Source organism: Protobothrops mucrosquamatus, unplaced genomic scaffold (genome assembly GCF_001527695.2).
Source record: "Protobothrops mucrosquamatus isolate PMUCROS unplaced genomic scaffold, P.Mucros_1.0 scaffold_256, whole genome shotgun sequence".
Taxonomy (NCBI): domain Eukaryota; kingdom Metazoa; phylum Chordata; class Lepidosauria; order Squamata; family Viperidae; genus Protobothrops; species Protobothrops mucrosquamatus.
The window spans coordinates 154,069-181,559 of NW_015386332.1; the positions used below are offsets into that span (position 1 = coordinate 154,069).

The 27,491-nt window shown below is 37.1% G+C and overlaps 1 protein-coding gene across 1 annotated transcript in view; it reads right to left on the reverse strand.

Moving 5' to 3' along the window:
• Window positions 1-27,491, reverse strand: part of VRK2 (VRK serine/threonine kinase 2) — a 58,103-nt gene that overhangs the window by 13,396 nt on the left and 17,216 nt on the right. The window contains exons 9-11 of the mRNA XM_029287190.1: window positions 21,338-21,470; window positions 8,895-9,015; window positions 1,416-1,474 (exon numbers count right to left, since the gene is read on the reverse strand). Coding sequence (XP_029143023.1) covers window positions 1,416-1,474; window positions 8,895-9,015; window positions 21,338-21,470 — 313 coding nt within the window. The remainder of the gene's footprint in view (window positions 1-1,415; window positions 1,475-8,894; window positions 9,016-21,337; window positions 21,471-27,491) is intronic.

Consider the following 27,491-nt stretch of genomic DNA (forward strand, 5'->3'; position numbering starts at 1 on the left):
TAGGCTGCTTAGTTTATTATTTGTTTCAAGTGAACTATTAGAAGCATTAGCAAAACTTACAGTATCAAGCCAATAGGACAAACCTTGCTGAGGATTGTTTTTATAGAAACAATCCCACTAGGTTCAGGTTTCTTCTAAAAGTGTCAACAAGTCTCTTCTAAAGGAGACTGCAATAGACTTTGTTTACTTGAATTACCAAGTACTGATACCACTGCTGTTCATAATCCGGAGGTGGCTAATTTTTCTGATTACACCAAATAATTCAAGCCACTTAAAACAGATTACTCAAGAGTTTCAAGCAAGGGGAATTGCCATTAAAATAGCATATGTACTCATAGTGATTTATTTAACATTTTAACACTGCATTAAGAAAGTGCATTAACAAATAACTTCAAGTAAGTAGACATGTCTTGGTGAGTGCTATTCACTGTACAATTATGGGGACCAAAAAACAACCCATTATCACATGTACGTTGATGGGATTTCAGCCAGGTGATTGGAAATTTACTCCGTGATTGTGATGGAAGTTCAGTATCAATACTGAACAAGTATTCAACTGCTATGAAAAAAAGCAAATTCCCTGTTGGTAATCATTAGGAAATTTAAAAAGTGCTCTTAAACAGCATATACATTTGGCAGCAATATATATTTTGCAGAAACATTCTTTCCAGTAAGCTTTAAATGTCTTTAACAAAATAATTTGGGTTTCACCAAACTGAATAGTGTACACTGGTATATACTATACAATTACTGCATTTTGGCTTCTTGTGTGAACATTTTATCTCAGAATCATAGAGCAAGTTAAATTGAACAAACACAAGCAAGATAGCAACCTAGCAGCAATACAGTCTTTAACAAGACAAAAATACCTGTGGTATTCAGCATCCACTTGTTTCTAACTTCCTTTCAAAACTAACATCAGCTAGTTATTGTGGGATTTGGGTATTTTACAAAAAATAACATTAGCCAACTATTCCTTTAACTCTCACTGGAAGAAGCATCCCTATGGCTATCTATAAAGCACACATCACCCTTTTCTCTTTTAGAAAAACACCATAACAAGCTCAGGTGACTGGTAAGTGGCCAAAGGTAAAAGGGTAGTTCACTTTTATGGAAGGTGTTAAGAGACTCTTCATTCGAAGTAACTCTAGAAGGCATTGCAGTATGCTGTGCTCAGCTGAAGGAAGAAGCAGGAAAGTAAGGAAAAAAGATTTTGACCAGGCCCATAGCTTGATAAGCTTGAAGGAAAGAGAAGTGTGTCCTTTTCTCCTCTACCACTATAAAGGTACATCTTTCAGCATTTTCAAGCCAAGTTTGAAATAGAAATATTGGCCATTTGGAGTCATAAACCAGGTAATTTGAGTGGCCATCCTCCAGGGAGAAATATAATAATGTTCACATGTGTTTACACTTACCGCAGTTTTCTCCTGCAGGAGCCCACCTTGTTACTGAATCTGGTAGTTCATCAAGCAGCCTAGAACCATAAGAATGAGCCACTTGTGAGATTGGGGGCAAAATGGTAATCTTCCCTTTGGAAATTAACAAGTTCTTTTCTCTTTGGGAACCAAGAATAATTAGCAAATCTCCCTCTCTTCTGTATTAACTCTTTACAGACAGCTATTAGACTACACAGAATTATGGCTAAGAAAATAAATTCACAAGAGCTCCTGCCAAATTTTTTGTAACTAAGAGAAGAAATTCATCCCAGGATAAATTTGCTTTCTTTCCTATTAGATTATAGATGAACAGCCGCATTTTAAAGAGTTCACTGACTCATCCTTGTTGCTCACAAGTGGATTTTATACACTGATGGTATCTGATAAATTTGCTATTCTTATTTATGCCTATTCAGTTCAGTTAGGCTTATTCCCAAGTAAGTATATGGAACATCAATCCATGGTAATTTCAAAATTGCACCAAATCAAGAGTTTCTTGCTTAATGAATGTATAAGTTAAACTGAACATTCTTTTCTATAGCAGAGAATGCTATAGCAAAGATGATGCCTACCTATGAATCAAACTAATTTGCTTCTTCTACCTTTTAAATTATCTCTACAAGGTAAGGACTGAGAAAACCTTGGGATATGTGCTTATCGCAACCTTCAAATCTTCTCTAAAAGATTACTTTTAACAGAGGAAAATTAAAATATTTATAAAGATAGACCAAAAATGGACCTCAAAGGTTCCAATATTTTAGCATTTTTTTTCATTAGGAAGTCTCCAGTGGCTTTCACCTCCTATCCTGACATCATTAGCAAATTCCATACTATTCAGAAGCTGGCCTGAAGTTAACATGTCTGTCAATTGCTTGCTTATACAGGCTTATAGAACAAACAATACACCCCAGGATCCACAACTTTGTGCTAAAACAAATGTGTGTGTGCGCGCGCACACGCACACACACACACACACACACACACAGGCATACACACTCCCATACACAAATTCAGTAGCCCAGCATAAACACATTATAGCCTTTTCTACTAGACTGTACTGTACTAATCGCTGGTCTAGATCACTGTCAGTTCCGTTATGCCCTAAAGGCAGGAATCCAAAGGAAAAAAATCATGGCAGAGGTTGACTAGCCTCTGCTTGAGCACATCAAACAAAAGAGAGTTCACTACCTCTCATAGTAATCAGTTTCACAGTTTAAATGCTCTTATGAATCTTTGTTTTTTGGTAGTTTTGGAAATGAAAAAAAAAAGCTTTTGTAATTCAACATTTTCAAGTTATCATTTCTTTAATATGAGGAAGATTCAATAGCAGAACTAGTTACTAAGAGTACTTCTTCTATTGTCTATAGGACAATGATGGCGAACCTTTTAGACACCAAATGCCCAAACTGCAACCCAAAACCCACTTATGCATCGTCGGGTGCCGGGTGTGGCTGGGTGTGGCCAATTGGGTGGGTGTGGCTCATTGGGTGGGCATGGCTGCGGTGATAACGGCAGACTTTGCAAGATCTTTTTTTTCTGCAAGAAGTTGAAATTGACTGATTGATTGAACCTTTTTTTTTTTTTGCACATGGCGGTGGAGGCCTAAAGCGAAAAGGTTTTATAAATCCCAGCTGAAGGCCTAGGACTGGGGCGATGGCGCGCGTGCCCACAGAGAGGACTCTGCGTGCCACCTCTGGCACCCGTGCCATAGGTTCGCCACCACTGCTATAGGAGCTGCTTTCTTTCAAAGCAAGACTGGCCCGTAATTAAGTATAGCTTTGATAGGAAGTTCTATCCTACAGTAAAAACAAATAAACAATATCACTAAATTTACTGTGAAAAAGGCAAAAGAAATCAAATGCCTCCTACTGGTCTAGACATGGACCTAGCATACTAGCCAAAAGAATAAAAAGAATAGCCCATGTGCAAGCAGGTCTCTAAATGTTAAGAATCTGCTCCCTTAAAAAAGGCTCATGTATGCTGAATGTTTGTCGGATTTGAAAACAGACGCTAAGAGTGCTCAGTGTAAAAATGGACCTATTCCTATGCCATGTTGCATTCTAAAATAAAATGTCTAAAAGTACCATTACAAACAAACTATAGTGATCTATTCCAAGCCAATATTTGTACCCTTACATTATCAAATAATTATTTGCAATTAGTTGAATCAGGCAGACAACCAGATAGTGTTATCCCAACAATTTATTTGTGTTAGTACAAATCATTTCTATTTAGGTGAGGCAAGACAACTGATGTTTGTCAACCTGCCTTCCTTACTGCAGTCAGTCTGTCTATCTGTTTTGAGTGTTTTTAAGTCAATTCTGACTCCTGGCAACTTCCTGAACAAGTCCCTGTGATTTCCTTTGGCAAGGTTTTTGGGAAGAGGTTTACCATCACTTCCCTCCTAGGGCTGAAAGAGAGTGGCTGGCCAATGATCACCCAGCTGGTTTTGTGCCTAAGAAGGGACTAGAACTCATGGTCTTCTGGGTTCTAGCCCATAACCGTATTCCAGAGATTTCCCAGCCTTCAGAAGCAGCTTTGGGGACATGAGGGAATTATAACAGGAAAATTGATGTATGCTTAAGTTTTCCTCTTGCCCCACTTCTCATTTTTCTCTGCCTCCACTATTATAGTATTCAGTTGAGAGCTGCCATGGGCGGAGATCTTAGATTCTCAAGAATCAGATATGCCTCCACTTTCTTCTATCCAACACTCTTTATCTCATCCACACAATATGCTTTACCAGGCCATTTAAATTTCTATCAATTACTTTCATATAATATATTAAACTTGATTACTTTTAATTGCTGGGTTCCCTAAAATGCCAGGAGAGCAGGAATCAAGCCCACAATTTATTTCATAGGAGTCCACATGCAAAAACTAATCCCAGCTAACAAGGCTAGACATTGCACCAGTCACCACAATACACACCCATACGATGTCAATATAAAGAACAAAATGCTGTGTTAAAAGTTCACAGTAACCAAATGGGAACTGGCAATCTGAAGAAGGACTGTTGGACAACAACTCACCAAAGCAATAAGGGAAGAAAAGTTAATTAAGCTTTGCATTCCTTGTCTTGGAGTCAGCCTGAATCTAACTTGTTCTTGTGCTCAGTCAGATTCACCTTCTGTCTTTCTCCACCAGCATTGTAGGCATCTCTTCAGTTGTTTTGTTTTCCACAGCCCTTCAGAAAACCGAGGGTCCATTGTAGGTTGGCCAACAGAGAGAGGCTGCTTGGGGGCAAATCTATCAGACATATATATTGCCATTTGTTGCCAATAGGCACATAGCAGAATGGTCTACAAGACCCCGAGAAAATCCTCAAGGGCCTGCTGGAAATTACTCAAATCCATATGCACCCAAGTAGGCCATCTAAATTTGGCCTAAATATTCTACGGAGGTTATAGGTGGCAATGACCTGTACCTGTATTAAGAGTTATCTAACCACAGGAAAGATCACAATTAGATCACCACCCATCTGCTCTGAGATGAAAATGAGATCTAAACTGTGCCTGCTTACATCTACTGAGCCAGAGATTACCTAGACTAGCCCATGATCACCATGCAGCCGATGCATTCACAAATGTTACTCAAAGCAGCCCTGAGAGCATAGAAACTGAAGACATGGCACCCTTTAGCATTAACCATTAGCCCAAGAGTGCTTATGGAGATTCTCAGTCATCCAGGTCATAGTTGTCCCAAAGATGCTTTTTCACAAGGCAACTGGACTTTCTGTTTTTCTTTGAAGACATTTTGCTTCTCATCCAACAAGCTTCTTCAGCTCAGAAGCTTCTTCAGTTCAGAAGCTGAAGAAGCTTCTTGGATGAGAAGCGAAAAGTCTTCAAAGAAAAACAGAAAGTCCAGTTGTCTCGTGAAAAAGCATCTTTGGGACATTAGCCCAAGATTTTCTAGATTAGTTGATTGGTCATGTTTGGATAAAGGTGTTAGCACAGCATGCTACCTTCTCCAACCTATCACTAACAAGCATATCGTCCAAACAGGGCTACCAAATAGTATTTAAAAGCATGGGGGGAAAAGCATTAGAGATAAAGCTTTTGTTACACGTTGATTAAAAAGTGTTGCAGAATATTCTCTAGATGAAACAGTACAAGTAGTCCTCAACTTACAACAGTTCATTTAGTGACCATACAAAGTTATAACGGCACTGAAAAGAGTGACTTATGACCATTTTTCACACTTACATCCATTGCAGCAGCCCCAGTGTCATATGATCAAAATTCAGACGCTTGGAAACTGACTCATGTTTATGACGTTTGCAGTGTTCATGTGATCACCTTTCTGACAAGCAAAGTCAATGGGGAAGCCAGATTCATTTAACAATCGTGCTACTAGTTTAACAACTGCAGTGATTCACTTAACAACTGTGGCAAGAAAGGCTGTAAAAGGAGGCAAAATTATCTTAATAAATGTTTCACCTAGCAACAGAAATGTTGAGCTCAATTGTGGTTGTAAGTCAAGGACCTGTACAGACATTCAGCCTATTTTTGTTTAATTGTTTTAAAAATCTATGCTTCACATTGTGCTTAGGCCTCATTGTGTGATCTATGCTGTGCCAAAATATGAGGAGGTGCTTCTTTCCAAGTACAGATGTTTAACCATCACTTGTGGAATTTGTGACAGTGCTAAACAAGTGGTACTTATGATTGATGCTCAGTTCTGGCCCTCGCAGTCTCCCTGAAGTCATGTGACGGTGATCTGGACACTCAGTGTCTGGCTTCCGATTTCAACATCACAGCAGGCTGCAATCACATGATTGTAATTTCCGATGTTCCGATGTTTCCCACAATGGGAAGCCAGCAGGAAGTGGTATATCAGGTCCTCACTTAACAACTTGCAGTTTTTGCTTAGCAGCAGCAACTGAAACTGCTGTTGCTAAATGGTGTGGTCACATGACATCACACTATATAATTATGTTGCTTAAGGCAATACCAGTCCCAATTGTCACTGTTAACAGAGGACTATCCGTAGCACTAATAATTTAAGTGAAACAGATTAGCTTGTCTGTACTAAATCTGGGGTCCTCCTGTTGTTTTAGCTAATAATTCCTTTCATTCCAGAAAGACTAATGCCTGCTAGAATCCAAAGCCCTCTTTGGCAAAAAGCTGGCTTAACTCCAGACAACTCTAGCTTCACAAATTCTCCAGCAGATGTCTTCTTCATTCCTTTTGCCCAAAATCCTATTAACTTGAGTTGTCAAATAACCAATATAGTCATTTGGCTTAACACTGCATCTTATCTGACATAGAAGTTACCCCTTTCTAATAAATATAAAGATGTTTCATATAAGAATTGAAAGGAGCCAAAGAGATATGCAATGAAACAGTTATTTACAAAACATTTTCTCTGCATTAAGCCTAGTTAATTTATATAATGTTGCCTCACACCAAGTATGCTAATTAATCAGATAACAGCTTAATGGAGAACTCATAACTACACAAGTACTTAACTTGAGAATAACCAAATCTGGGCCTTCAAAGCATGGGTCTATAATTTGTTCTTCAATCCACATTAGCAAGATAAACATTGGAAATGATGTTTAAATCTTTTTATAAAATATCAAGAATCTTGAAGAGTGTATAGGTGTGCATATAAGGTAAAAGGACTGTTGGGAAAGAGATATACCATCCTGTCGTGGGGTAAACTATTGAGTGTAGAATTAATATTTTTTAAGAATTACATTGACTGAATACTGAATTGCATTAAGAGGCAGGTAGTGGGGAATTGTAGTGATCAAGAGTTCTAAATGAGAAAATATTAAACAATACTGTACAAAGTCAACATTTACAGATACAATCTGTATTATCTGCAGCCTGCAGGCTAACCTCCCTCCCTCTCTCTGCAGAGAGCCAGTGCCAAACTGAATGTGCAGATTGATTTCTTCAGGGCAAGCCCTCCCTATTGTGTACTTCTGTTGTGACTTGCCCTATTTAAAAGTTTGCTGCCTTTGCCACTTGTAACCCTCCACTGCAGCATAGCTGGTATATTATAAGCCAAGAAACTGCCTGTGTGGGACCCAATAATTCACTTACTTAGGTCCCACAGTAAGGGCAGAGAGGCTGCCACACAAGTTCCATTTTGCTGGGGCTAATTACATGCTTTCAGGGAAGGAAGCAGGTGGAATTCCAGTTTCATTTTGTTTTTCACACTTATGAATGGCCTTTCTGAAAATACCCTTTAAAAAGAATGAAATAAACGGGAACAATAACATTGCATTAAAAAGCAAGGTATCAAGACCTTAAAAATAAAACTTACAACAACTTATCAACAACCTTTTTATTATCCAATAGTTAATCAATGCCACATGCAAACATGTGTAATAATTATACAAAGTCTTTCAAATAAATAGAATATTGTAGTTGTAACTAATAATTGTCCGGTTGTATTCAATGAGACTTTGCTGCAGTATTATATTCAGAGGTTAGTTTGTATTTTAAAAATTGAAAACACCAAGATTCAAAACAGTAAGATAGAAACACTGTTGTACAGCCTGGTTTCATCTATTTAAGTGAAAGAGGTATGCACTACAGAGTAGTGGAAAACGGATGGGAGTTAGGGTGGATAGACTTAAGCAATGGGTTGCTCAGAATTAGCCATCTCACAATATTGTTGTAACAGCATTTGACCCCCATCCTTGAACGTTTCCAAAGCTTCATAAGAATATATTCCTTGGAGAACAAATAGGATCCAAGTGTAGGTGAATACACAGAGCACCTTTGCAGCAAAATTAGACTGAATATCATTATCAACGTTATGATATTAAAGGAGGTCTCTAGGCTGTGATTGTTTAAGAAAAAATCATTCATTAGGGATTAAATCTGGAGCTTAACACAAGCACAACCATACATGGGTTCCCTTCCAGTGATTGAGAATGCATTGCTGTTATCTGGTCACAGTCTGGCCCACATGCGCTTGTTGGTAAAGCGACAACTGCAAAAAAATTGTGCTTTTTCTCAAGAAAAAGTCTAATCTGTTATCCTCCTGGCAGCTTAGCAGAACCTTCTACTGTCACCTTCATTAGAGTTGCCAGCTGTTGTCCTTTACCATAAATAATACAAAGGAGAGATAAGCAATTTGACTCCCTCAACAATAAGCTTGCCTTCCAATGGATTTTACAAAAGTGGGTCAAATATTAATTAAAATAAGAGCAATAACCCCAGTTAATGTTGACTGTATTCTTGCAGTTCTTTCAGAAGTGTAACTTAGGGGCCAATGCTTTCCATCCACAAATCTATTTTAGTTCATACAGCTAATACCTAGGTTTGCTTTGATTTGCTGAAGGAGATTTTCCTTTTGGAGGGGGGAGGGGGGGAGAGGAGGAATTGATTCATTACAAAGGTGATCCCTGCACAGACATATACCCCATTCTTTTAACCTGTCCTGCTTTGCAGAGTTAGGGCAGAAAATGTAATTAAATAAATAACACTTTTTTTTTACTTTGTTTTTGCAGCCTGCACAGCCTCAGGATGCTTCAAATTCTGCTCCCAGGGTAGACGTCTGCACATCCACTGCAACATACAGTAGCCCAAGATTTCAAGGTCCCCTCTTCGGGATGGTGCTAAATTGGGAATTTGAAGGAGAAGAGAGAAGTTATTACTGAGCTAGCTTCCCCATCACCACCACCTTTTTTTAAAAAAATAAAAATAAAATAAAAACTATAGTAATTTAACGCACTGGTTCAGCAAAAGAGGGAAGCGGGCCGAATTATGCAGTGTTTTTTCAGCTGTCCCAGGAACTCCAAACGGCCTGTCTTTTGGCTGCAATCCACAGACAGGCAGCGATTTGTTGCTCCTGGGGAGGGGCAGCTTCCACACCTCCTCCATCCCTTTGCTTGCCCTGTCACATGAACTTGATCCCCATGGCCTCTGACATGATCCAGACAGCCCATAACCCGGCACCAACACTTTTTCCAAGAGCCAGGCAGTAAAACAAAGAAATAAATGTCTGCTCCTAAATTGCTAACACATGTTCCAGGAAGTCCATGGGGTCCACATTGGTCATGCCGAGACCCTTCGAGAGCAGACTAAACAGTGATGGCCTTTCCTGCTCCACTAAACCAGAGCTGCTTGATGGCCGACAGCATGACAACAGTGCCCTCTAGTGGGCTTACAACTTGAGCAGCAACATCTGCACAAAGAGACAGGAATGCTTTCACATAGCTTGAAATCATCAATCCCTGGGCTCTTTTTGACTGAAGTGTTCATTCAATTTAAATCTAGCTTTATTTCCAAATTATTAAAAGAAACCATTTAGGGTATGTAGAATGTACTAGCAGAGCTAGTATATAAGCCACTAGCTGTCTTCAAGATATGTAAGTTTCTCAATAGCTCTTTCTAGCAACATGCATCTAAACACTCTATTAAAGATAAAATAAGAATCAAGGAGATATTAGTTAGACTCATGAGCTAGGGTTACAAGAGAAGCAACACACACACACACAGAGCAACATGTAACAATATTTTTTTTCTAAATTCTAAACAAAGGATTCTGTATTTGCATGAATGTATGCATTGTACATACATTCAAAATATGTTCTCAACATTGCAATAACAAATGGGGAGAGGATAACACTACAAAAATCAGAAAATCCTTGCCTGGTAGAAATGACAGTATTTATAATCCAAGATATCTGCAAGTCTCCATATCAAAAAAGCCTGCTTTTTCCAATTTGTACTTCTGCACTAAGAATCTGACAGTTTAGATCCAGGATGAGATGGAAGAGGCTGCAAAAAACTGATGGCCCAGAGAAATTGTTCCCAACACTGACCCAACAAGTTCTATATCATGAACATTAATTACAAAAATTTCTAGAGTCACCCCTGAAAACAATATTTGATTAAAGAATATGGAAGTCTAGTCTAATAGAACTAAATCCATTCCTGCGCATATGCACAGCTCTCTTTTTTTTATGATGAAAGGACATACATTCTTACATGTTCTCTTTATATTAACTGCTGTTCAATTACTGGATTATGAAATTCCCTTCAATCTAGGAGGATACTATTTGGTTATCTTGAAGGTCTTTTTTATCCTAAATTAGTTTTAATTTTGTCCAAACCCAAAAGAATTGCTTGTGGGTATTAAAATAAACAAAATCAATCTTCCACCTATACAAATTCCTTTGCAGCATTTTAGTTGAATTCCAATAGTAAAAAATTAACAAATTATTGTATTCCCATCTATGTCTACAAGTGCTGTCCTAATACAATCACTTAACAATACTCAAACCATTAATAAAAAAGGTATTACAGACATGGCAAAATCATTGCTAATCTCCTATACAAGAATTGTCACACTTACGGAAATTATATTTCTCAGCTATCATCTAAGGAAAGTGTCATATTATAATTACTTCAAAGTAAATGTCCGGTCACTTTGTGTTCTGTAGCTTCAAAAGTGAAACATTAGATCATTTCAATTTTCCCAATACTGTAAATACGCAACAAACCCAAAAATATTGTTGATTTTCCAGATGTGGAAATCCATTTTCCTTGTTATTTTATATTCAGGTTATCCTATAGAGTCACAATATTTTAGAAATTAGCATGTTTTCTAAATTCTTCAATCTCTGGGAAAAAGAAAAAAGGGTTGCTATTTCCTATAGTCAATAGAACTCTGATAAAATATACATACTAAATATTACTGTTAAAGATAAGAAACAAGACCATAAGCTGATTTAATGACAAATAGAAAGTTAGAGTACACAAACTGTGTTGTCAGTTTGCTATCTTGAATTAAGTTTCCTTCTTCTAAAAAGAAGTTTCATTTCTGAGCATATTCTGTAACATATTATATGCCAAAGGGATTGTGCTGTTTTAGCCTGCTTTTCTTTATATTGTGAGGCTAAAATATTCTTTCAATAGAAATATTAATAAATAACCATAATGCAAATATTGGAAAAAAAGATGTGTAAAATGTGCAGAAGCAGAATTACTGGCGCTCTCAATTTTTATTCTTAAGAAAAGATAAATCTGTGTATGGAAGAGGAGAAAATAACACGTTACATCATTTTAAGATGTCATAAACAAAGTGACAATTTGAATAATTTCATGTCTGAAAAATGCCCCTCTCTATAATCTAACACTTTTGCAAGCCTATATTTTGCTAACAAAAAGCAAACTTTCATTTAGAATCAGGTTATGGTCATTTTCTGTAGGCAAATAGGCTTTTTCAACTGGAACTATGAAAAATAAGCACTGTATTTTCAAACGAGCAACAGTTTTCCCCCCAAATAATTTATTTTTAAAATGGGTGAAATTAAAAATGCAGAATGTTTATTTTTGGTTGCGTAACTTTTCCTTTGGAGAATGGTCTTGTTTTCTTGAATAATTCTAAGCCAAATAAATATTGTTGTATGGTAACCATTTAACAGTATAAATGATACGCTTTCAATTTCTACATATTATAATCCACTTTTATCTTATCCCAAAAAGTGGCAATGAATTCAGCATGTTGAGGACTTTTGCTTTTAAATTTAACATAGAACAATAGAGTTGGAGGGGACCTTGGAGGTCTTCTAGTCCAAACCCCCTCTCGAGCAGGAGACCCTATACCATTTCAGACAAATGGTTGTCCAGTCTTTAGTGTGTATAGGGTATTTGTGGAAGTCAACATTTGGCTCTGGAGTTATGCTTGGAAAGGACGTGTATAGTGATTAAAATGTATCCACTCCTTATACTTAAGTGGACTGCAATCACTACCAAACCTGCTAGATGCTCCCATCCCAGTTAGGTGTTAACTTGTAATGTGCCCTTATTAAAACACTGGCCCTGATTGGTGACAGGGAAGAATCGGTCAAGAATGTATGGCCCAGTAAAACAAATTGTTTCTGTTAACTGACCATGTCTCCGAGATAGGATGGCTAGCATGCCAACTTTGTAGGAAGGGATATATAAAGAAAATAGAAAGAAAGTGAAGCTTCAGTGCCATGCATGGACACTATTGCTTCTTCATGATGATTTTCTGCATGTTTCAAAAAACCAAATATGCTTAAAATGCTTTATGCATAAAAATTGCATTAAATTTACTCTTTACTTATCCCCGTACAGAAAGATGAAATACGCACTGCTCAAGAGAGTGATGGGATTTTTACCACTCACTGAGTTGCCCAGCTGAGTGGGCAACCCATGAACAATCCTAGACCACAAGGCGATTCCCAAGTACCTAAAGAGTTCGTTTTAGCCTACAAGTAAAACCGTACTATGCATTCAGCAGAGGCCACTTCAATCCCATTTTGCTTTCATTTTAGATGCCAGGGATAGAGCTGGGAGTTTAACACATGACCCATTCCTGGAATTAAAGCTTGAACAATCTAATGTTGGCAACAGCTTCAGAAATAGTGCAATCCTTGCATGGAATGAGGTGCAGCCTTGCATAGTAGTGGGGGAAAAAATGAGCTTGGAAAAAACTTTAAAACACCCAGCAATCCTTCTGATAACATCAGTCTGTAAGTGTTCCTTCACAGGGATCAAAATTTGGCCAAGAAAGAGGAAGGGTAAATTCTACCTCCTATTATAAATTCTGCCATGTGACCAAGCAGATAGAGAAACAATTGTGATACAAAAAGTCTCTGATATTAAGTATGAAATTTTCTCATCTGCAAGCGGCTACATGTGAAATATTTTATAATATATTTTTGAATGGCACACAATTCTCTGTTGGTGACTGGCAGAGCAAATGTTACACTTCATGCAACTGGCCACTCTGCAAGTCTTCTCACTCTCACCTCACCATCTCCCATAAGTGAAGGCTTCCTACATTTTCATTGTATCCCCAATAACAACTTTGTTACTTTATGAATAAAAAAAGAGCTCAGATATTTGTACAACACTCATAAAGCAACTCACAATTTTTTCATAGGTAGCTTTTATATTCATATATAAACATTCTGAACCAGGACAGAATAAGAATTGGTCTTAAAAGTCATGCTTCGGGTATAACAAATCTTGACTACTTCAATAATTTTGATATGGTCAATTGACTAATCAATAAAGTTATATTACTATCGGAGTACTTCAGTGTGCTTTCTATGGGTCTGTCATTGAAAAAAATTGGGAAATTGTCACTGATGCAATAGGCCAGGCTGCAGATTGGTGGAAGAGAAATCACGATGCCTGTATTAGAGGATCTGCAATACTGGTCACTATTTTAAGGTGCTGGGACCATCTTTTTTCTACTATGAACTTGCCCTGTTACTCAAATCAGTAGAAGGGGATCTTCTTAAGATCCTTCTCCTACCAGAACTTCATTAAGTACTTTAGAAAGGAAGTTTTTCATCTGACCACTAATTCACACAGCACATTCCCTGCTTGGCCTTCATTCTCTCACCGCTCAGGAAGATGTTAAAATACATCTCTTTCACCAATCTTTTGACTTTGTTTTTCATTGTATTAACCTTATTGTGTCTTACTCTCAATATTTTTTAACTGTTCAAGGCTTTCTATAGCAGTGATTCTCAACCATAGCAACATTAAGATCTGTGTACCTCAACTCTCAGAATTCCCTGATCAGTACACTAAGGTACTGATTGCTGAGGCAGAGAAACATTGGCCTTAAAATAAGAGAAAGGCAAGATATAAATTGAGTAATAAATAGACATATTAAATTAAATATATTTTCCAGTCAACCATACTACTAGGCAAGACATACAATGGTTAGTTCATTTAGCTAAGCAAATTTCTTTCACAGCTTCTTCTATAAGTAGAATTTAACCTACAGTAACAAAATAAAAGTAACCAGAGAGAGCCAGAAATTTTGGCGATGGCCATCTAATGGTTTCATGACAGAATGAGTTAGGCTTGAATTTAGTCAGTACATTCTTTTTCTCTTTAAATTTCATACATTTTTTTACTTTCAATACTGATTTTAATGCCTTATGTAGCCTTTGTCATCTTAACATGTTAGTTATTTTTATACAGTTTTTGTTATGTATATTGCATTTCAGTCCCTGCCCCAGAAAAGCAACATTTAAATATTTTAAAAATGATATTTATTCAGTGTGCTTCTACTTTGATTTACTAGTCTAGTCAATGTAGTAATCTAATCAATATGCTCTTAAAAAAACAGCTGTGCCAGTTCTAATCTGCTTTTTGCTGTTGTTCTGCATTCCAAAAACCTGTGTATAATCTACATTTTATTTATTGTCTTAATTTTGTAAGCTGCGCTGTACATTTTTTATAACAGAAATAATACAAAGAAAAAAAATCCTCATTATAAATTTATCTCAAACTACATGAGACTGTATCAAAGGCATCTCCATCTTGGATGCTTCATGACCGAATGTGGTTTTGAGTATAAGTCTGAATTTCATATTAAACCCCATATATGGAACTGCCCTATTCGTATTTTAAGCTACGAACGAGCATGCTTTGGTGCTGTTTTCCCAAATTAATAAAAGCATAATGAGATGTTGATTTGTAGCTCTTTTAAAAAAAGAGTAAAGCTGCTAACATCAGTTTTGTAATTCATTTGTTAACGGAATAGGACAGACGGCACCTGAATTGTCTCACCTTCCATTCTGCCCTGATATACACATGCTGGAACAAATTTAATTCAGACAGTTCATACTCCTCTGATGTCCATCAATGATGGCAAATTAAAACCAGTCTTATGCACTTGGTACGCAGAGCCTAGAGTATTTAAAAGAAGCTCGATACGCTGAGTGCAGTATATCTCTTGAGAAATTAGGTATTGACTGCATGCCTCACTGAGTAGAAAATCTACAAAAATCCATACACAGCATTGACCCAAATATTACTTTTTAACACTACTAACAATGTAACAAATTTTTAAGAGGCATGCTTGATACAGGTATAATTCTCTTTAATTATCAAGAAACAAGCAGGAAAAAGCAACACTATTTTCACAGTGCAACATTTCAAAAAATGAATGCTCAATAAAATGCAGTCAGGTTCCATGATAAAAATAAGCCAATTGTATAGTTGCTTAGAGCAATGGTTTTAAGGACAAGAAATTTAATCTGGAGGAATAGGAGCAAGAAATGCTAAATGTTTATTACTTAAACAGCATTTTTATGAGTTTTCAGCTGTTTTTATTGTATTTGTCAGAAGATAGTCATAATTCTGCTTTAAAGGCCAAACAAACCTTAGTTGTGCATGCAGAACAGAAATATTTTTTATTCTCATCTTAGGAACATAGGCGGGCATCATATAATAAGCTGATCTGTTAATCCATATAGCCCAGCATTATTCACACAGGACTGTTACTTATGTAAACCAGTGATTTGAGTGGGATTGTTTGCATTAAAAAACTGTGCTCTGTTTGCATCATACAGGAACAGTCTAGCACCCCCTGCCATTCCCTCCAACATCCTTTCCTGCCATTCACACCCCTCCAGAGAGATTCCTATCCTACAGGGTATCCAATTGGAATGGCAGAACCCTCCTGAGAACTGATAAAGTATGGCTCCAGGAAGTTACTGCTGCAGGGTAAGGAGACTGTACTTGTGCCCCCGTTCATCACCCTAAGTGGCTGCTTTCTTGTGCCTATGATAGGACTGGCCACGACTCCTCCTCTGAAACACAGAATTCTTCAACTGTACAGTCAGGAATGAGAGTTGTATGTTTGATTCAGTGTAGGAAAGGAATAATCTCAGAATGGGGTAAGAGGAGAAAAGCCACAAAGTTGGTGTTAAATTAACTGATCAAGAAAGCTCATATTCTAAGATTGCTTCCATAGCACGTGGATGGTTATAGCATTTTCTTTGCACTACTTTAGTTATGCTAAGTAAAGGTAAAGGTTTCCCCTGTCCAGTCATGTCCAATTCTAAGGGGCAGTGCTCATCTCCGTTTCTTAGCTGAAGGAGTCAGTGACTATACGCTGAAACCCATGGAATGCTGTTTCTTTCCCACTGAAGTGGTACCTATTTATCTACTTTTTAAGAGGCATGCTTGATACAGGTATAATTCTCTTTAATTATCAAGAAACAAGCAGGAAAAAGCTAAGTGGGCAGGTGCTAGGGCGGTGTGTAACGGGAGCTCACCCTGTTCCATGGCGTCAAACTGGAGCTATCAGCTTTCCAGCTGACAAGCCCAGCATCTTAACTGCTGATCCATCATGCCCCACCTCCCAGTTATGCTAAATGTAGATAGATTTGAAAGTAGTCAATATTTATTATTAATATCTACTGCCACAAAGAAAAATTGTTGGAGAGTTTTATCCCCTTAGAAGCTAAAATAAGAAACTACCTCCAAATTGCAGTCAGAGTTTAAAATACATCATATTTCCCTATAGCTTTAACTGCTTACAACTACAGAAAGAGAAAGAAAATGACTTCTGCACTGAAGAAGTACATTCCCATTCACTATGGGAATGTTCTCTTGTCAGAATGCATACCCAATTTTTTCTTAAAATATAGAACAACTTCTCTGTAGGGACTTAACTATAACAAAATAAACATGCCGGTTGTGATTCTACAAGGCCTTTTAACCCTTTTGTCATCCTATCTTATTCTGCAGAAACCCAATTCCACATATAAAAGAATGCTTTTCACTTAAAACATTTTCAATAGAAAAATTTAGGAACAAGCAACTCACAAAATACTCTGCCATGAAATTTCAAAATGTTAAATATCGCACAGGGTTTGATACTTTGAGAATGCTACATTTTACACAATTAAAATCTATTTGCTCAAATATTTTTTAGCTCTCAAAAGCATAGACCCTGGAAGATACACGGACTATTTGTTTTGCAAACTAACACATTAAATAACACTACAGACTACAGAACTAGAATCTATAATGCAAATGCATTTAACTTTGTCTGAGAACTAAGCAATAGAGTCCCCTTGTGCTACAGGGATAGCCACCCAACCAGTGGCTACAAATCCCTATTTTTCATCCAATAATTCTGCATAAAATTGCTTTTCAGCAAACAATGATTCCCCAGCTCTAAAAAAAACAAACAGTAAAAAACAGCAGAGCATCAATAGGCTTAATAGATTCTCATTCTCTTTATCCCCATTGTCCAGGTCAGGAACTGCTAGGTCATTACAGCTTCTTTAGTCCAAAATGCTTCTGGTAGGTCAAACAGTGCAATTGTTTCAGCGTCAGAGAGGCACAAGAGTCCCATTTCATTTTTCCTAATGATCAGCCTTAAATGACTGCAGGTCTTAACAGTGCTGGCAAATTATCAAGGCCTTCTACATTACATGGTCAATGGTCCTTTTAATAGAAAAAGCAATAATACATAGTTGTTTGCACCAAGTAAAACTCCTTAGAAAGTATTAGTTTAAGATAACAGTTCAGGAGCTATTAACAACTACAAATGTTTGCAGAAACAACTCCCCTCCCTCCTCCCTTCAAGTGAGCTGCAGAAGATGAGGGACATGAAAGAAATTCTGCATTTTGTACCACGAGTGACTTGCTAGCTGGAAATTTGTTGAAGTTCAAAAAATTTGAGTTACACTGACGTAAGCTGGAATGTGAGACAGTTAAAGGAAGTCATACAGAGGTGGACAATGAAGAAAGAAACAGATAATGTCATACAGGCACAGCAGGAAGTATTTCTAGGTAGAATTGAAAAAGACCAAGAATCTCAAAGAAAAGTCAAACTTTGCCAATAATCACTTTTATTTTTTCATACTAGCATAACATGAGAATTGACTTTGTGTCTTGCTGACATAGCAACTAAGAAAGTCGTGTTGCATTGACCATTATTGATTGCAAGCAATGCAAGCTGGAGGGGGGGGGAGGAGAGGGACACCTATGCCATACCATATATTTTCAATATTGACCTTCCACTCCTTTTGTATGGCTCTTTGGGCTGGCTATTGAATTTGGACTGCAGTGTAATAAACAGCTGAGGTTTAATTAATGGTAAATGAATACAAGACACAGGTTATGACTTTAACTAATTAGGGAATTGTTGAATTAAGTCTGCCTTGGAATGCAAGGCAGTACAATCAATACCCAATAAAAGGACTATGTATGTAATTTACCTGCAAATGTGTTTCCAATACCATCAAACTGAGTTTAAATAAGTAAGATATATGAAAGCCTACCAGAAAAAGTTTTTTTTTTAAAGTTAACACTTCACATAGCTTATAGAACAATGAGAGAAATAGAATTGGTTTAATATGAAAGACCGATCTTGCCCACAGACTCAGTGTAAGATAAAGAAGTAAATGAAACAATCATCACGTCTAGTAAGAGCAAAATGATGGATTGTAAGATTAGCAAGTTTTGTGGTTGAATGTTTGGTATGAAGTAAGAAACTAGTCAGGGAGGAGACAGCATCTGAAAGAGATGCATTCTCCTACTGTTTGTGTATACTGGACACACTGAGAAGCTTTATATCAAATTATTTAACTCTGGTTGCGGAACAGCCTTGTTTGTTGGCTCTAAGTATACAAACAATCCCCACTAGGGAAGCTTACCTCTCCACCTTGTCCTCTAGAAACGTGACTAAATTCTAACTTTCTGGAAGCTTTGTGTAAATGCTATAGTCCTTTAACATATATTTCAGAAGTGATATTGTGCATTTTCAGCTGGTCCACATATACAGATGGTCTTTACTTAATGACCATTCAGTGGCTGTTCAATGACCATTTGAATTTAAGATGATACTGAACAAGTGAAAATGACAACTGCTCCTCATACTTAAAATGGTCACAGCATCCCATGACCATGTGATCACAATCCGGGTGTTTGGCGAACAGTTCATAATCACGACACTGCAAGGTCACACGGTCACCATTTGCGCCTTTATTCACCAGCTTTCCTACAAGCAAAGTCAGTAGGGAAGCCAGCAGGTGATCGCAAATAGTGACATTTCACATTTAACAACATTGCAGGATTCGTTTAATGACAGCAACTGGAAGTGTTGCGATTTCCATTGCTAAATGACACACATGATATTACATTTTACGATTGCTTTGCTTAGCAACAGAAATTGTTTGCAATTACTGTTGTAAAATGAGGCTGACCTGTATTTAAACTTCTTAATTTATTATGTTGTTGGTTGCCTTAGAATTCAAATCCATTGACAAGAACAATAGAAATAGTATTAGTATCAGGAAACCAGTTTTCCTCCACAACTGCCGATGAGACAATGTCTATGTTTCACAGATAATATCTATCTGTTATGTACTTGACAACATCTCATTCAATGAACAATAATGTAGCATATTATGTGAACTCAAACAAATTCAGTCAATCAAACCACTTTTGGAATCCCCACATTTTTGATCTCATAAATACTTTTGAAATTTTGAAAGCATACTGCGGATTCTTGCACAAAATGGCTCTGGGAAGAGGGGAATTATTTGTTCAAAAGAGGTTGTCATGACCAAGTACAGTATGCTACCAGCTACTTCCCTCTAGCACTCCATCCTACCCCTTCCTTATCTATTGCCCCCCCCCACACACCCTGGGATAAATGGGTGAATTTTCAACACCAGGTCTTCTCTTTTAAATGTTCCCACCTGATGCAACACCGGAGGCATGCCTTCTTCATGACTGCCTCAGCCCCTTGAAACAGCCTCCCATCCAAGTTCAGAGGGATCCCTACCCTTAATTAGCCTTCTGGGGGGGCTTAAAGACGTGGCTGTTCCCCTGAGCATTGGGATAGGATGGGAGTTGAGCTGCAAGGAGATTTGAACTGGCAGGAAAGAGTACTTTTGTTCTTAACCATGTTTTTGTGGATTGTCATGAGCTGACAAAAGTCACTGTATGAGATAAGTGGCATATAAGTCCTGTAAATAAATAACCAATCAGTCAGTAGGATGCAGCCATCCTTATTTATATGTTCTAATAATCTTTATACAGCCCATTTGATTTTCTAAGGAAGTTTAGCAGTCCTCTAAGAGTGAAAAAATGATATGAGAGAGTGGTGCTTTTCAACATGTCAGTTTCCAATTTTTAATTAAAATAACTTTTAAATATATAAAAAAACTAGCTAGGCAGTGAGACTTACCGTACCAAGAGATTTCATAAAGATATAATTTAGTCACTGAGTACTTGGAAAAGAAAAGACAGGTGGCCTAAGGATCAACTTAATGTAGGCTTTCATGCATATAAGGGTCAATTGTAGTTGACTACAAGTCTCTCAGTCCCCAATCAGCATGGCCACAATAATTGGCACCACACTGTGTAAAATCTCTTTTGCTGAAGTGGGAAGACCCAAGTTAAAGATATCAAAGAAATTCAGGCCAATGTTGGGGAGAAATCACCCAAGTTGGGAAGAAGATTCAAGTGGGGAATTAATCTGGACTCATTACATAAACAGAAGGGAGCAATGCCTTTGAGCCTTATCTTGGCTTTCCTGGGCAGAAACTGCCAGTCTGGGGAGATTCCTGTGAAATAGGCATAGAAGGAATAAAGTAGCTATTCTGAACTCTACATATGTGTGTTTAGTTATTCATGCCTACAGCCAATCACTATCTCTCAGACTAATCTAGGGGCTGTAGCTGTGGGATAAAACTTGGAGGGAGTATTTTCAACTGCCTTGAACTTCCGGAAAAAAAGGGAGGTAAATATATTGAATAAATAAAAGTAATATTAGAGACTTCTAGTTGCATGGTTCAGTGCTTGTCATTCAGACCATCAATTGTTCTTTTTACAGATCGGCAACCCAAATGGAGCATGGAACTGGCTTCTAACCTATGGAGCACACAGTGCAAACTCCAGAAATATTCTCAGGAGCTATGCTTGCAAAAAAAAAAAAAGGTTTATCTTTCACAATAGCACAAATAATTATATTCATCTTAATAGGACAGAAAGTTATCACATGCAAAATCCACTTCAGCTTTACTGAGACCCAACACTGCTTCCACGTTTCACAAATTCAGCAAGTAATTTCTGAAGTGTTTGAAAGTGGGGAGAAGGAAGGGGGAGTGGAGGAAAAGAGATGAAAAAACTAACCTACTCCCCTGTGTGCATCTATGCTGGTAAACTCCATTGTCCCATTATGGCCCCTTTTAGGATTTTCCTGATATTCTTTGTGGTTCCCACTGGGACAATATCTGTAGGCGAGTCCATAATCAGCAAGATAAACCTGGAAGACATGAGCAGAGACATGAATGATGCTTTCGTCCTCTGAAAAAGTATAACCTTTCTAATTAAGCCAGAAGAAAATGGTGGCTTAAGGACACTGTTAGATCTGCATTTTATTAAGCCAAATTGCACCTCAGGATAAAATATGTACATCTGGGGGCTATTAACAGCTACTTTCTCCTTCTAAGTTGTGTGCCTTCTATGCGCTGCCTTATTTCCAAGTAATACAGAATAAAATCACATTTTGTCTCTCCAGGTGGGCATCCAGACATCATAAAATGCAATATATATTTTATCTTTCTTCATGCTGCTTATGGGAGCCTCCTCCTCACAAAACACACTCACATACAGATCCCAGCTTTCAACAGCCAGCCCTGCAACAAGTTCAAAATAGGTTCAGCTACAGGCAAGAACACAAGAAAAAGTTTCACAAATACCCATTGTGTTAACATACCAATTTCCTCCCTAGAAAGCATTATAGAGGAATACAGCTTTCTACAATTGAATGGATGTTTTTCAGAAATTTTCTAAGACATTACAATCCCCCAAAATGAAGACAGTATCATCCTAAAAAGGTGGATTCTATAACACCTAGATTTGGCAGAGATTAACAAAACAGAGTGCCAGTTTGGTGTAGTAATTAAGGCATCAGGCTAGAAACCAAGACAAAGTGAGTTCTAGCCCTGCCTTAAGCACAAGGCCAGCTAGGGCCAGTTACTTTCTCTCAGCCCTAGGAAGAAGGCAATGCAAGCCACTTTTGAAAAACCTTGCAACCACAGGAACTTGTCCAAATAGTCTTCAAGAATTGGACATAAGCGGAGGGGGAGGAAAAAGCAAAATTAAAACAAAACAGTAATCCAAGGACAGAAACTTAAACAATACCAACTGGCCTCTTAACATCTTATTTTTATCTTATAGCACTTACATTCAGTGAGAAAAATCACCTTAATATATTTATGATAGGATTTTCTTTTTTAATTAGTTTAAATTTTTCTATTTAATAGAAAAACATGTTAATATTAACATATAAACATAGAATTATAAAATAAAAAAAATTAAACTTATAAACTATCACAGAATGCAAGACCTTTACTTTACAGCATTGCTGGCTGTGGAATTCTGGGAGTTGAAGTCCACATGCCTTAAAATTGTCAAGGTTGAGAAACACTGCTTTAAAACATTCTGTTTGTAGGACAGAGTAAGAGTTGGAAACAAGGAACAGATGGCCAAGTGTGGAAAGAGAAAAGTCCTGTTTAGGCATATTCTTCATCTACTTCTCCAATGGAATGTTTTCCATTACCACATCTATAACATCAAATTTTGAAGGAAGTATACTCTCTATTTGCACTTCATATTTCATATTTCAATCCACTATAAGAATTAGGGCAATAATAATTCAGACAGATCAGGAAAATACCCATCTTAGTATGATATTTTGTTTTTCACAGAAGCCAACTTGTTGCAGGTAAAAGATGGAGATGTATTTTCTCCTACCATTGTTCCCCTGCAATTGGTGTTTAGAAGCATACGACTCAAAGACAACATTAGCATTTCCTCCTTAGTAACTTCTAGCCTCACCCATTACATCAGGGTGAATAAAGCCTGCTGTCACTATTATTAGTTTGGTAGAACAACAGCTGTATACTTTAAAGTCTACAAGGGGGATCCTGCCTTAGACTTTTTAAGACTACAGCTCTTGACAGACTTGTTCTCAAGAATTTATCCCATCTTCCTTTAAAACCATCCAAGTTAGTGATCGTTGCAGTATTTCGTGTAAATTCCACAGGTTAATTTTGCAAAATAATAAGAAACAAAAAATAAAGATTTTGGAAGTATGCATTATACAAATGGAATGTCAGAAATAAAAAAAAATGTTATAGAAAAGTATCACTTTTTTCACTTGTACTTATACCCCAGTAAATCACAGATGTGCATCTCTTATTGGACCAAGCTACGAATGGTGTTTCAAAGATTATTCTTTAAATAACAGAGCAGAGATGAAGAACCAGGCCAAAAATGTAATGTAATTCCCTTTCATTCAACATTCAATTAATATAATATAACCAATTAAGAGAAAAGTACATTAGATTACTTTAGTCATAGCTACACAACATGGAATGTTTCTTGTGAATGATATGGACAGTATGATCGGTTTTGGCAAAATTTGGGCTTTTTGTTGCATGTGCAACCAAAGCCCAGAGTGTGCATACTCTTCCATGCAAGCAAGGATCTCTAAATAATACCTTGCAAACCAATGCATTGAAAGCACTTTGATATAGTAGATAAGTCATACGGCATATGATTAAAATCCAAAAAATTGAGGTCTAGTTCTGCCTTAGGCTTTCAGTCAGCTAAATGACCTTGGGCCAGCCCTAGGAGGGAGGCAAGGCAAACCACTTCTGAAATCTTGCCAAGAAAACTGCAGGACTTGCCCAGGAGTCAATGTTGACTCGAAAGCACCAAAACAACAACAGCTCACTATTGCCTGCATCCCATCAATTAGCATTCAAAAGAGTTGATTATGTTTACATAAGAATAGTGATATGAATATATCACTTAAGAGACATGTAGTAATAATAAATTCAATACCAAAGTTAGTGACCAAGCATGAAAAACTATTCTAAAAAGTATCAAAGAAGTCAGGGTTGGATACTGTTGTTAAGATCCTCAAAAAAGAAAAAGATAAGAAAAAAAAAGAATTTATGAATTGATGTATGTGTAGATGGAAGGTATGAATGGATACAGTAAATGGTGTCAATATGAACTTTATTAAGATTTCCTTTTCTTTCTCTTATCTCTTGCTTTTGATTTGTTCCGCTTACTATTTTTAGTTTTTCTATGCTACTGTATAACTCTACTTGCCTCAAAAAAGAACATGATGTCTATGTAGGTATGTCTTATTAAATATATTCTCGTGTTTGATAATTTTGTATTTCTGTCATGTTAAAAGTTACAATTAGATGTAACTTCTGGGGACCTCTGAGCATTGCACTCAAAGCTTTTGTGGGCTGCATATGTCCCTCTAATTTTACACCATTGCTGTACCTTCATTCAATGAAGTCTTTCAAAGCATTAATGGATAGTAGATGAATGAAACTGGCAGCATATAAATTTAATAAATAAATATTATATGGCTCTTAATGTAGGGCAAAAATGGTACCCATCAAGGATACATTTACAAATACATATGATGAAGGAAATACTTTAACAATGCAAAATTCAACAATGATTTTTCTTAGAACTTTAAAATGACTTTTGCACCTTAATGGGAAACTATTTAGCAAAAGTTGAGAGTGTATCCTTACACTTTACATACCCAACAAAGTTTGAAAATGACTGTTTTCACACACAGCCAGTATGTGGGTGCTGTGAGTTGGGAAAGAGGAAAGGGGAAACAGTTCTACTTTACCCTTTACTATGCTGAAGAAAACTACTTTTTGTATCCCTCCTTAGCTATTTTTGTGTCCTCCTCAGAGACAAGTTCCTGTCCTAAAAAATATGAGCATTACAAGAAATGACCTTGCTCTTAATTTATGTTGCTCTTGATGCTCTTTCTCTGATCTCTACAAGTTATCTTGTAACCAGTTCCATTAAAACGATTAGCTCCTCTCTGGGCTTCAGGCATGTTTTGCAATCTTGGGATGGCTGAAGTGGCATGTTTAAAATATCATTTCTTCTTGCAGCATCTTCTATGCATATTGAGAATGTGGCACCAGGAGCATGGTACTCTTATTTCATGGGACAGTTTTTTAAAGATTATATCAGTGCATGTCTCATCCAACAGACCTGTACAGATTATGATACAAAGACTGAAGACTGGAGGCAGCATCTGGAATTCTCAGACAAGGCAAAAAGCTCTATCAGCCTGACTGCCTCCATTTGCTCTTGCGTTTTCTGGTGGATTCATTTTGCTTAGTAGTCATCCCAGCCAAGCCAGAAGACAATAATGCATCAAATCAATGTGACAGAAAACACAACTTAGTGGAATTGACTGGAGCAACTATACTACTGAGCCTATCAATTCAAGACACAGCCTAATTTCAGTGTAATTTTGACATGGAGAGGGTTTTGTTATATATTGTACCCAAGCCCATACAAACTCCACCCATAATTTAAATTTAAATGACAAGCAATTTAAAGCATGGAACAAAAGGATTCCATATAATTATCTCATGTACAAGGGAGTAATTATTTAACCTAATCTACCAAGAATAGGAGAGGAATATTAAGGCTAAAGGGAAGATGATGATGACATCACTCCTACAGCAGTGTAGATAAGGAAATCAGCAGTCTAGGAAGTTGCAGAATGACATATTTTTATTTTCAAGGGAAGTAGGCGAAGATCAACTGTTGTGGATACTTAAGGGACACAGATCTATACCAGATTAGAGCAAGGGCTCCACAAATTCATTATTCTTGATACTGAATTCATGTATTATAATGTATATGTTCATGTATATATCCCTAAGCCATAAAGTGGCTAATTTAGATTTGGTTTAGTGTGTTGTGTAAATCCAGTCACTGTTGTCTATAGATCATAACAGACGAATAATGTATTATGTGAACCCAGCCAATTATGACTTAGTCAACAAACTATGATCATTTTGAGGCTTTGCATGAAATATAAAGTAAGCCGCTATAAAAACAGTAGTTGAGTTTTCAGTCTAGATGCTTTTTCAGCCCTACCTTGATATATGAGGGATTGAATCCGGAACTCTTGGCATACAAAGCAACTATCCCTCAATTTACCCCAACAGAACACAGTTACAGAATACTCAAGCTGAATAACAAAAACTGGAACGGATTAGTAGCTTTCAAATGACATACCTTCAGATATTAAAGAGTGCCTTAACAAGAAAATTAGTCATGAGAAACAAGCTTCTTAGAAAACAGCTGATTTTCCTCTGCAAGGCATTCCCTCTGCTACAGGATAACAGTGCTAGAAATTGTCAAAATGTTCTCATTCATTAATAGTCCTCTGCATTATACTTTCTTTCATAAAGGGAAGGAAAGCTTCTCATATTACACTGCTGTGTTTTGTGGAACACATATGAATTGAGCTTGAGCTTAACAGCCAAGAAAACAGTAGAAGTCTCTCTGGAAAAAAAGACTGGGGTGACATAAGAGTGTTCCCATATCTAAGGGGCTGCCACAAAGAAGAGGGGTGTGTGTGAATCTATTCTCCAAAGCACCTGAAGGCAGGACAAGAAGCAATGGATGGAAATTAATCAAGGAAAGAAGTAACCTAGAACTAAGGAGAAATTTCCTGACAGTGAGAACAATTAATCTGTGGAAGCGCTTGCCTTCAGATGTTGGGGGTGCTCCATCACTGCAGGTTTTTAAGAAGAGATTGGATATCTATTTGTCTGAAATGGTATAGGGTGCCCTGCTTGAGCAAGGGGTTGGACTAGAAGACCTCCAAAGTCCCTTTCAACTCTGTTATTCTATTACATATTCTGGAATACTCAATAGAAAAAAGAGTCTTCATAAGTGAGAATTTTTTATATGCACAGAGAATCCAAGTTAAATCTTTAGAATCCACAAGCACCAATCTTATCAGATTAGATTATTATAAAACAACATATGCTTGGTTTTATTGCATAGCACTAAGTAGTAAGAGAATTATAACCATTTTTTGGTATTATTGCAATAGCCAATTACTATTAATAGTCCTAAAGTTTGTAATTCCTTGGCTTGAAATACAAATACAAAAAATGTCTTCAAATCCATTGGAGGGAAAATGCACTACTGGGAATATTCATACACAAAACACTAAAAAAATCTCCTGCCCTTTTGCTTACCTGTTTATACAATAAGCATTCCAAACAACACATTCTAAATAAAAGCTCCTCAATGACCTCCGGGAAACCAAAATATGTGTTTTTAAATATTCACATACATGCCTCAATTATCCATGTTCAAGTTTTTTACTCACAATATTTAAAGGCAAAGTATCCACAGGGTAGTAGAAAACAGTTGGGAGAAAAACATTACAAACACATGGGAAGTATTTCACCTTTCA